The sequence below is a fragment of the Vulpes lagopus genome, chromosome 1 (genome assembly GCF_018345385.1).
Source record: "Vulpes lagopus strain Blue_001 chromosome 1, ASM1834538v1, whole genome shotgun sequence".
Lineage (NCBI taxonomy): Eukaryota > Metazoa > Chordata > Mammalia > Carnivora > Canidae > Vulpes > Vulpes lagopus.
Window position 1 is genome coordinate 53,815,529 of NC_054824.1, and position 11,586 is coordinate 53,827,114.

An 11,586-nucleotide genomic window follows, 5' to 3' on the forward strand; every position below is an offset into this window, starting at 1 on the left:
TATAGAAAAGCAATTCTTCCCAAGATGGAAATAATATGTCACCTCCCTACTCCAAAAGCACCTCCCCATCTTCTATGAAATAAATTCCAGATTCCTTATTAGAATTTTCAGGACTCTTTATTTATATTATGGCCTCTATCAAGTATGATTACCTTTTTCTTTTACTACCCCTGGCCCCACATCCACATCCACATCCATATCCACATCTATATACACAACCTCAGTTCTCAATGTCTGGAGCTATTTTCAAAGTCTCCAACACATCTTTTTTGTTCTTGATACCTTGCTTTTGCATGTGCCATACTGTATATCAGAGTGTCTTCCCACCATATTATGCCTAAAAATTTGTGAAGTCTTCCTAACCTTTCAGGCAGGGTTAAGTAATTCCTCTTTTGTCTTCCCTAGTATTTTACTTACACACTTGCTACCTACACTTTAAGACTGTCACCTTAATCAGCATAGAGATCTGTTTCCTGGAGCCCCTGGAAAGCAGTGGTCATGTTTCTAGAACCTTTGTCATCATAGGACCTAGAACAGGCTCCATGAATTTTCTGATTTATGTCTGTCTCCACTACTAGAGCATAAACTCCATGATATTAGACTGCCTCTTGTTCATTGCTATATTTCTAGGTCTACCACATAGTAGGTGCTCAGAAAATAATGAATGAATGAATGAGTGAATGAGTGAATGAACTAACAAACCAGTGAGAAAATAGATGAGCTCAATTTCATCTGGAGGCTCCAATGAAGAATTTCTGGAGGCTCAGAATGATTCCTTTCGGAATCTAGTTTGAGCCTCTGAAAAAGAATTGCATAAATAAAATGGGTAAAGAGAGTAAAGAATAGAATTTGGGAAAAATTTGACAAGTTCATTCTTTTGAGATGTCAAATCTGAGGCACTTTTGAAACTTCAGAATGAAAATGTCTCAAAGCTTAAGCAACCAAGATCTTTGACAAATAAATGCAAATCTAAGAGCTGACATTTAAGAAAATTTGTGAGAATGGAATGTATATACGAAATTTAAGCAAACTTGGAAAAAAGATACTCCCAAATAAGACATCTAGAGTCTCTCTTGTTGATATTGCTTGCTTGTTTTATTTTAATGTGAATTTGTATAAAGTTTATATCTGTGCAAAATAAAGATATCTACATGGATATTAATTTAGGGTACATTTTTTATTAAGGTAAATTGTAGACAGCATCAAAAGGATGCATATAGAGTCCTATTAAATAGTTATGTTAGATGGTCAAGACCATGGGCAGCCCCGGTGGCCCAGCAGTTTGGTGCCGCCTTTAGCCCGGGGTGTGATCCTGGAGACCCGGGATTGAGTCCCACGTTGGCCTCCCTGCATGGAGCCTGCTTCTCCCTCTTCCCCTCCCCCGTCATGAATAAATAAATAAAATTTTAAAATAGGGTTAAAAAAAAAAAAAAAGATGGTCAAGACCAGGCTAGCTAAGTTCAAACTCATATCTACACTTGGAGGCTTTGTGAATTAGGACAAGGAACTCCACGCTCTCTACCTTTGTTTCTCCATCTGTAAAATGAGGACAATGATAGGACTAGCTGTATGGGGTAGATATGAGGATTAATGAGTGAATGGGTATAAAGTATTAAGAACAGTGCTTGGCAGGGATTAGTACTCTGAACATTAGTGATTTGAATTATGGTGATGATTATTTTATCCAGTCTACCATATTGTAGATTCTGGGTGGTGCTCAGCATGATTCATCTTACTGAACCTTCAAATAGTCTTATGGGGAGGATACTATCAACATAACTGTTTTACAGATGAGGAAACTAAAGTACATAGAAAGTTAGTACAATCCACACATGTGTTCAGCGAGTAAGGGACCAACCAGGAAATTTAACTATATTGCTTGATTCCAAGCCTGTATGTACTCTTAGCTGCTTTATTCTGTTGCTTCTGGGGACCATCTCTCACATATTAAATACCATAAACATCTGGTTTAGTAGGTTTTACTTAACTGTTTCAGTAGAACTTTATATAGCTCTAATTCATCTTTATTTATTACCCATGTAATATGATAGGTTAGTTAGCTCATTCACATATGGCATGATCACATTTTAAAGGCTTAGAAGTGTTATGGCTTTTATAATACATCCTATAAAGAATTGGGATGGATTAGGGCAAAAGTACCCAGATCATCTGTTTACCCTAGCCAGTACCAATGTTGTACTCTTCTGAGTTGAATATTCATTCTGCTGAATAGGAAAGTAAAAAACAAATGAAATGTCAAGGGAAGAAAACTGTAATTAAAACAGAACTGCTAAAATTAAACACATTTTAGTAAACTGTGTAGTAGCACCTGAGAGTAATATGAAATTATATAACTGAGGTCCAGAGAGGCTAAGAGACAGAAAGAAAGTCACAGAGCCAGCTAGTAGGGAAGGGGGAATTTTACCCTGGTTTTGTGACTCCAGTCTAGTACTCCTTCTCTCTTTCCCCTGTTATACAACAATATATGTACACACTCATATGGATACATGTTTATTGATAGATTTAGGTTATCTCTACATGTGTTTATATTCATGTTTTACAAAATCAAAGATACTCAAATTGTGAATTTGCCACAAAAACCACAGTGTTAAGTAAGACTGGCTTTTGGAGCTCAAACGTCTTAATACAAATGTGAGTTATCCTGTTCTGTAAGGCCTGAGTATGGTCTGGTTTTTGCATGTAAGCCCCTGTGCTTACAAGGAGAAATCGTTGTTGACCTATCCACATCGTAAAAAGTGTTTTTTGGGGAAGTCATATTATCAAATATTCATTTTCTTACTTGTATTTCTTTCTTTCTTTATTTGGTGGAGCCCAATGCAGGGCTTGAACTCACAGCCCTGAGATCAAGGCCCAAGCTGAGGTCAAGAGCTGGACACTCAACCCACTGAGCCACTCAGACACCCCTATCAATTTTTTATTAGATAACTGATATTAATTATAAATTAGGTATGGGATACAGTGGGGTTTTATGGGAAAAATATATTTCTAAAGATATTTGGAAATCAATAAGCTAATACAATTCAATCTTTAATTGACAGTATCATTTTGGGAATGCTAAGTATGTAAAGTGATGGTTCTTAACCTTGACTGATTTGAGAACTAAATTCATTTCTTCCCCTACTTCTTTTCTCTCACAGATATGAAGATTAAGGTCATCATGGACAAGGTGAACCAGCTCCCCCACCAATCACTGAATGGAGTGTCCAGAAGAAAGGTCAGCCGTCGCGCAGTCCAAGAGGAGGGTAGCAGCCGAGAAGAGGATGTTGTACCTGCTCCCAGGATTATCAGCATCACATCCCAGGGGCACACCTGTGTTCCAGGCTCTCCTGCTCAGCAGATATACCTGCAAGAGGCTGGAAACTGGAAGGAGGCCCAAGAGCAATTGGTTAGATATCAGCTGGCAGGCCAAGATCAGAGGTTGCTGCTCTGCCCAGACCTCAGACGAGAGAGGCAGCAGTTACAGGGGAAGAGCCAGTTGGGTCAGGAAGGAGGAAGTGTGGGGCTCTCTCAAGAGAAGAAAGCCTCTGGTGGTGCCACCCAGGCATCCTGTCCTCATTTAGTACACCCAGAAACTATTCAGGAACAGCTGTGACTCGCGCATGAAAATTGATGTTCCCATGGGCTTTGCTGAGACTTCAGTTAAGGACAAAGCTATAAAAACAGTAAGTTTGGGGAAGGAAATTGTCCATGGACCAAAGTTACATTTTTAAATAGTTCTTTCCATTAATAGCTGGGTCAAATTTACAACTAGAAGAAAACTATTTTGGGAGACCAGAGATAACCAAATGCCCAAGCATATTATTAGTGAACTCATATTTCAGAGCACTGATTTTTGGAGAAGATAATGCATACAGCTGCCCAATGAAGGAGGGAAGAGATTCTATCATATGCAACCTCTTTAGTCTGTGTGCTGGGAGTTCTAATGAAGACCAGAGCAGAGGGTCAACTGGTAACAAGCTGGGTAAGGATGCTAAAGGCAGTTTCACCTAATTCAAACATTTATAGAATGCTCCTAAATGTTCAGACTAGACACTTCCCAGCAGCTTGATTGTTTCCTTGGCTCTGGATCCAAAAGGCCTTACACTCTAAGAGAGTAGAGCAAGGATGGCAGAGATGAGGAGAATTTCCAGAAACAACTTATTCTCAGTTTTTCCCAAAATATAAACCAGATTTTTTCAATCTCTGAAAGATTCAGAGGCTGTCCTATGTTGGAATTAGAATAGAGAAAGGAAACAGACTCTTCTATTGCAGCATTTTAAATGATGGTGCCCTGGAACTACTCCCATAGTGGGTACTCTGGCAAAAAAGTCATCATCTGCAAGGCATCAATGGGAAAGTATGTCTTACCCTACTATGAGTTTTCAGGAACATTCTTTTGTCCATTCATTAGATGTATTATAGACATCTCAAATCGTAATGCTGCCTTGAAAGGAGGGAGGCAGCTTTCTCTGTGACATGGTATTGGATTCTGAGGGAGATAACCATCAGGTGTCAAACTGATACTCTCCAAGAAATTTCAATCCAGGCTGTGTTTAAGAAGGGCATTGATGGGCAATGTGGTCTATAGAAATTTACTCTGGAGGTACAAACTAGCTTCCTGCAGATTAAGTCCTTTTTGTGTTTTGTTTGGGCACTAACAACGTTTAAAAGCATAACAAAGAAAAAAATAACTTGATTGACTTAGACTAGATTTTCTCTAGTTTAATTAGTCTGCTATAACCTGTCCCTTATCTATTTTTTATAGTTTCCTGGTCTATGAAGTTATTTGTATTTGCAATCTTTAGTATATACATTGAGTCATCAGAGATCTATAATCTTTTGCACAAAAGCATTTTAGAAGTTAAGACTTTTGAGAATTATAAAATGACAGCAGTCTTAGCACTACTGCTGTGGGTTTGTCTATGCATTTTCCCTTTCACTCCCGTGACTTCTTTTACCACCACAAATTCCAGCCCAGATTTCTTTCCTTTCCTGAGCTCTACACCAAAGAGTTAGCTACCTACTAAGAACTTCCACTAGATTATCCCACATCCATTAAGAAGTTACATGGCCTTAAAACCTGCTTCTCCTCCTGCTCGCCCTCACACAACCACACAATATCACTGCACTCTGCTTGGAAATCTGGATGTCAATCAGGACTCCATGTTCTATCTTATTCTTTCCAGTCATTTCCCAGCTGTTATTTCTACTCCTTCTTTACCCTTCTTCCAACCTTTACTAGCTTCTTATCATCTTCATTGTGCCAAATGACTGATCTTTCCGGAAAGCAACTTTGAGACTATCCCTCTGTTTAAGAACAACCGTTTTTAATCTATTAATACTCCCTTAACAATGCTTGGGATCCCTGGGGCCAAAATGGACTCCTTGGCCCTGAACAGCAGCCAGAAATATCCAGAGTAACTTGCAGGATTCTAGCATGTGTCATGGAAGTTCAGATTCTAATTAGAATCCTCTAACCCATAATTAAGCCAGTCTTCTTTTTCTTCTCAGAAAATGGGAGAAATGGGTAAATACTGGAGGCCAAGACAGTTGCTCTTGGGTCATTTATGTCTGGCAATGAGCTGATTAGATAAAGCACCGCTTTCAGCCAACCCTAAACTTATTCAAACCATTAACACAGGTGGCCAAGAAAATAATTCCCAGCAGCGACAGGCCTTACTCTTTATTGAAATAAATAATTGAGATACATTATTCCTCTGTTATTTTGAAGCAACTCTTCTTGCTTCCCTTCTGATTTTTTACATATGGCAGATTCTTTTCCCCAAGATACTGAACAAACTAAAATTATTAAGAGTTCAAAAATATTTATAAATATTTCTGGATGTTAAGATCAAGAGGGAAGGATGAAGAGAACTAGGGTAGTTTCCACCATCTGTCAAGTTTTAGGGGTGTGCTCAGAGAAGGTACTATACACTTTGACAGAACTTCATGTCTCCCTCAGAGTGACAGACTGAGCCAGTCTGACTAGGGTTGTGTCCTGTTGCAGGTTTGCCCATATTGTTGTCCAATGAGGCTACTGAGAACCAAGAGGCCCAGACCTTTCAAGGATTTTTTAGTGAATGGCTCTTTTCCATCTAGCAGTATAAATCCAAATGTATGAAATTACTATACATTGAGATGTATGCAAACTCTATGCAAAACTGAGTATGGGGAAATTGAATGTAAATCACATGCAAATATTATTCAACCAAGCTTCTATAAAATCCTACATGTCAATAACAGTAAAGGATTTTAATTAATTCTATCATTTAAAATTCATGCATTTATTCCATATTTTGTTTCCAGAATTTATAATGTATTCAGTGTCAATTTTGAAAGCACTATACACGGAAGGAATTACTCTGCTGAGTGTAGAACAGTTGATTTCAGCCTACACGATAGCGCTGCGATGAATTGCAGATATATTTAAGACACAGATAACATTTTCTGAATGTAATCTTTTAAAAAATTATAAGCCATTTTTATAAAGTTAAATGATACTTAAGTGGTAGAATATGGCGATTTGTGTATTTACAAATATTATTCTAACATTTGTTACTTTTATACATGAAAAAAGACCAGGGTTCTCTGTGCTTGGAACAACTCAAGAAGAGGGATTTCTCTGCACATCAATCTGGTCTCTTTTGAGACAGAAATTTATTTAATGCATTTGGAGGACTGTCTAGAATTTACTAGGTTTTTAAGAATTTTCTCTTTTCTTATTTCAGTCTCAAAATGATGATTCATTATTATAACCATGTATTTTATTTCAAATTAGTATCTTTAACAAAGGGAAAGTTTATTTCCTTTTGAAGAATGTGGGAAATGGCCACTTGTCTCGCTACTTTATAGATGAAGAAACAATCAATTGCTAAACTTTTGCAAGGGTCCAAGGCAAAATTGGAAATTTGTCTGGACTATATCTGATTCTATGTAAAATGCTCTTAAGGTAATGGTATGTCCATCCAGTAGAATGACTGATACAGAAAATTATTCTAGGTATACTATTAAGCTAAAAAAAAAGCATATTGCAAAACAATGTATATATTATGCTTTTACCTCTAGTTTATTTATGTATAGAAAAGTTATGGAGAGATGGCCAATAACCTTTTGAAAATAATAGTTATCTTTAGGGAATGGAGCAAATTTGCACTTCAAATTTTATATCTTTGTATTTCAGTGTTTTATAAGACATATTACTTTAATATAAATTTTCAAATTTAAAAAATTTAAAAAAATATTTTCTGAAACTTATGGTTGACCAGAAGTTAGCAATCTCTTTAGTTCTCATCCAAGAGTAGTACTTGCTTATAGAAAATGCATTTAGTTCTTGATGGAAGGTATAGATAGATAGATAGATAGATAGATAGATAGATAGATAGATATAGATGATAGATAGATAGATAGATAGATAGATAGATAGATAGATAGATATAGATGATAGATAGATAGATAGATAGATAGATAGATAGATAGATAGATAGAAAGAAAGAATGATGAATGGGTCAGAAAGAGAGGCCAAAAAGGAATAAGAGGGAAAGGAAGGAAAGTCTCCAACTTAAGAAAGGAATGCTCCTTGGTGGACAATGGTTAGAGTACTAACAAATCTGAATTTTCACACAGTATCCCTGAAATATCATATAGGGCAGGCCACCTAAGATCCCATCCATGTGAGGGACCTAAAGGAAAATCTGTATTTGGCTATGGATTCAGCATTTCTTAGTAAGATTCAAATATAAAAGAGCCACCCTCCCATCACCCTTATGGAGTATACACTGTGAAAGCAGATGCTCACCCTAAGTCATGAGTAGGCTCAACACAATACCCATAGCTACTGAGATGTGCCGACTGGATAGTATGCCTCTCTCTATCAGCTTAGTGCCATACTCTATTCTTCTTCCAGCCCAGCTCCATAAGAACTTATTCTAAATCCATACCATGTGGTATTAAGACCTGAACACAAAAGGCTGACTGTTGGCAGCAGCTATCACAGAACACTTATTAGGCAGATTCCACAGACTCAGAGATTTATGATAAAGTTTTAAATTAAAAAAAAAGCTTTAAATAAAAAGACTGTGGATTTTAATTTCCAAATCATGGATGTGGCCTGAGAAATAAGATGCTCCAAAATTTTCTTAAATTTGGGGATGAATAAATAATCCTGTATGCTTAGCTACAGTTTAAACAACTCTATAAGTGCTATAAACTTGGACTATATGTCTAGTAATACCAAATTTTCTCTTTAGTACTCTTTTCTGTATATCTTCATTCTGTTTCCAAGGATGTCACTACCTCAACTATCAGCTATCTTTCAATATTATCAATCTCTCCCCATCTACTGGATATTCCCATTACCATCCAACATAGTTAAGTAGCTCCCATAAAAAATTAAAGAGAAAGAAAGAAAGAAAGAAAGAAGAAAGAAAGAAAGAAAGAAAGAAGAAAGAAAGAAAGAAAGAAAAGAAAGAAAGAAAAGAAAGAAAAGAAAAGAAAAGAAAAGAAAGAAAAGAAAAGAAAAGAAAAGAAAAGAAAAGAAAACTTTCTTTGATTCTATAGGCCCCTTCAGTTCTCTTTTTTCTACTCCTATTCCAGCAACATTGTTTAAAAGACTTTTGTTCACACATTCCTCAGTTTTCATGAACTCTAACAGGCATTCCAGGATGCTTTCTGACCATCTACAGAACAGGGACTGTTCCTGGGGCAATCCTAGGATCTTCCATATAGCCAGTTCTAAAGAATAATTCTTTCTCTTCACCTTATATGACATCTCAGGAGCATCTAATCCAAACTTTCTCTTCGTCTTTTTGAACCATTTTCCTCTTTTAGCTTTTGTAATGGCTCTTCTCCTTGATTCCCTCTTAATGTCACTGAAGACAACTTTCTCAGCAGTAGAGTGAAGGCTCAAAGCTGGGTTTCTGATCCCAAATCTTGTGATCCCCTAAGAAGAATATCCAATTGAGTCTTCCAAGTCTTTTGACTTACAGAACTAAGAACTAGTATATGGGTAAGTTGATGTGTCTTTCCAAGCCTATCGTTTTAGAAGATGGTTTCAGACATGTAACACCACTTGGCTGAGTATAAACATTGGAATCACAACCTTTGCTTTGCAAAACTGTGGAAACATCATTCCAGTATTTTCTGACTTAATGTTTTAGAGGAGAGGAGATGTCAGAAGCCATTCTGAGTTTTGTTCTTATTTAGGAATGGTTGGACAACTATAAGATCTTTTTTCTAAATTATTTTAAATACTTTGAAAATTCTCTCCATATGTCTGTTTGTATACTAGCAATAATCACTAAAAAGAGAGGATAATATTTTTTTAAATAAGAGAAGAAAAGCTTTAAAGGGAAGGAAAATGTAAGTAAGCCTTTAGAAAATAGATAGGACTTAAATAAATTTTTTAAAAGATGACATTTCAGATAGGGGGAAAATATAAATTGGACTGGAAGAGTTACTTATCCCCAGATCATGGATTGTTCAAAGAATGAAATAATGCTGTTAAACACAGGAAATAAAAGCCTGAATGAATAATTAATAACCATTTTAAGTATGTGAAATTATATTAAAATAATGGTAGAAGTGATTTCAACTTAGATTGGGCTAGATGGAATTATACCCACCATATATGAAGAGATTAGGCATTAGGAAAGAAAATGATTGCTTGAAGAAAATATCAGTAAATATTACAATTCTTTTTTTAATAATAAATTTATTTTTTATTGGTGTTCAATTTGCCAACATACAGAATAACACCCAGTGCTCATCCTGTCAAGTGCCCCTCTCAGTGCCCGTCACCCAGTCACCCCCACCCCCCGCCCTCCTCCCCTTCCACCACCCCTAGTTTGTTTCCCAGAGTTAGGAATCTTTAGGTTCTGTCTCCCTTTCTGATATTTCCCACACATTTCTTCTCCCTTCCCTTATATTCCCTTTCACTATTATTTATATTCCCCAAATGAATGCGAACATATAATGTTTGTCCTTCTCCGATTGACTTATTTCACTCAGCGTAATACCCTCCAGTTCCATCCACGTTGAAGCAAATGGTGGGTATTTGTCATTTCTAATGGCCGAGTATAAATATTACAATTCTTTCAGCATCCTACTCTTAAGATTTTTAAGACATGGTTAAATGCTACTTTGCTAGTCTAATAAATATAGTAGGAGATCATGGAGTAAATGACCTCTACATATTCTTTTTTTAAAAAAAAAAAGATTTTATTTATTTATTCATGAAAGACACACAGAGAGAGAGAGGGGCAGAGACACAGGCAGAGGTAGAAGTGGCTCCATGCAGGGAGCCCGATGTGGGACTCGATCCCAGGTCTCCAGGGTCACGCCCTGGGCTTAAGGCAATGCTAAACCACTGAGCCACCAGGGCTGCCCACCTCTAGGTATTCTTATTTCTTCATCTGTCAAATAAAATCGTGGTCAAGGACATATAGCACCCCAGACAATACTGCCCTTAGACTCAGTGAAGAAGAGTATCCCCAGGCTCTGGGCTTTAGAGAGCTCCATTTGGACTTCCTCTCATCTGCAGATGCCTTCTTCCCCATAGTTAGAGAATCCATGAGGCCAAGATGATGTGCCTAATCACACACGATGCCCACCATTTCTAATCCATTCACTGACGGCCCAAGACTGAATTTTCTGTCCAAACAGTCCTGAGCCCTCCATCAGGGCTTCCAAAGGCTGTTTAGATTCCTCCTTTGCTTGTCACATCAACTTTAGTGAAAGAAGAACCATTTTGACTTAGTGCTGAGAAATGTGCCAAACTGGCGTTGATATGATCTTTCTGATCAATACAAAGTAATTGTAATTTCTAGATCTTGTTTTTTCTTAAGGACACAGATTAAGACATTTATAAATATATTTTGGCTTAATGCCTTGCTTGCTACCCTTCTGGATCTCCAGAAGTTTCTTCTAGCTTCTCAGAAACCACCAGCTAACGTCAGCAACTATTCTGTTTATCCTGGTCTGGCACCAAGAGTCACACATAAAACAATATGGCAGGCGGAGTTTTAAGATGGCCTCCACTATCTCAGTCACCTGGTGTCATACCCATGATTACATTAAATAGCAAAAACAATAATGCAGTTTTGATTAGAGTTGCTAATTACTTGACCTTAAAATAGAGAAATGTATTTGGGTGGGCCTAACCTAATCACATGCACCCTTTAAAAAGACACAGATTTCTCTGGCTGGTGGTAGTAGAGGAAGTCAGAGATATGCCAAACTTGGGAAGGAGTCTGTGTCATTGCTGCTTTGAAAATAGAGCAGATGACCTGGCAAGGGATCCAAGTAGCTTCTGAGAGCTGAGTGGCCCACAGATAACAGCATAGAAACAGGAATCTAAGTCCTTTGACCACAAGGAAATGAATTCTGCCAATAGTCTGAATGAGCTTAAAAGCTGATACTTCTCCAAAGCCTCTAGATAAAAGCTCAGCCTGGCTAACATCTTGATTTTGGCCTTGTGAGACCCTAAGAAGAAAATTCAGTTGAGCTGTCCCAGTCTTTTGACCTACAGAACTGAGAGCTAATAAATGGGTGTTGTATTTTTGGTTTTAAGCCATTTTAGTGATGTGCAAC

General features: G+C 37.2%; 1 protein-coding gene across 10 annotated transcripts in view; it reads left to right on the forward strand.

The window, feature by feature from the left end:
* PKHD1 (PKHD1 ciliary IPT domain containing fibrocystin/polyductin) overlaps positions 1-9,757 on the forward strand; it is a 477,526-nt gene extending 467,769 nt beyond the window's left edge. For 8 of the 10 annotated variants that reach the window (XM_041771518.1, XM_041771566.1, XM_041771526.1 and 5 more), the window contains one exon: positions 3,159-9,757. In XM_041771518.1, coding sequence (XP_041627452.1) covers positions 3,159-3,613 — 455 coding nt within the window. In that variant the 3' untranslated portion in view covers positions 3,614-9,757. The remainder of the gene's footprint in view (positions 1-3,158) is intronic. The other 2 variants (XR_005990304.1, XR_005990305.1) reach the window with 2 other exon arrangements.
* Positions 9,758-11,586: the final 1,829 nt, after the last annotated feature.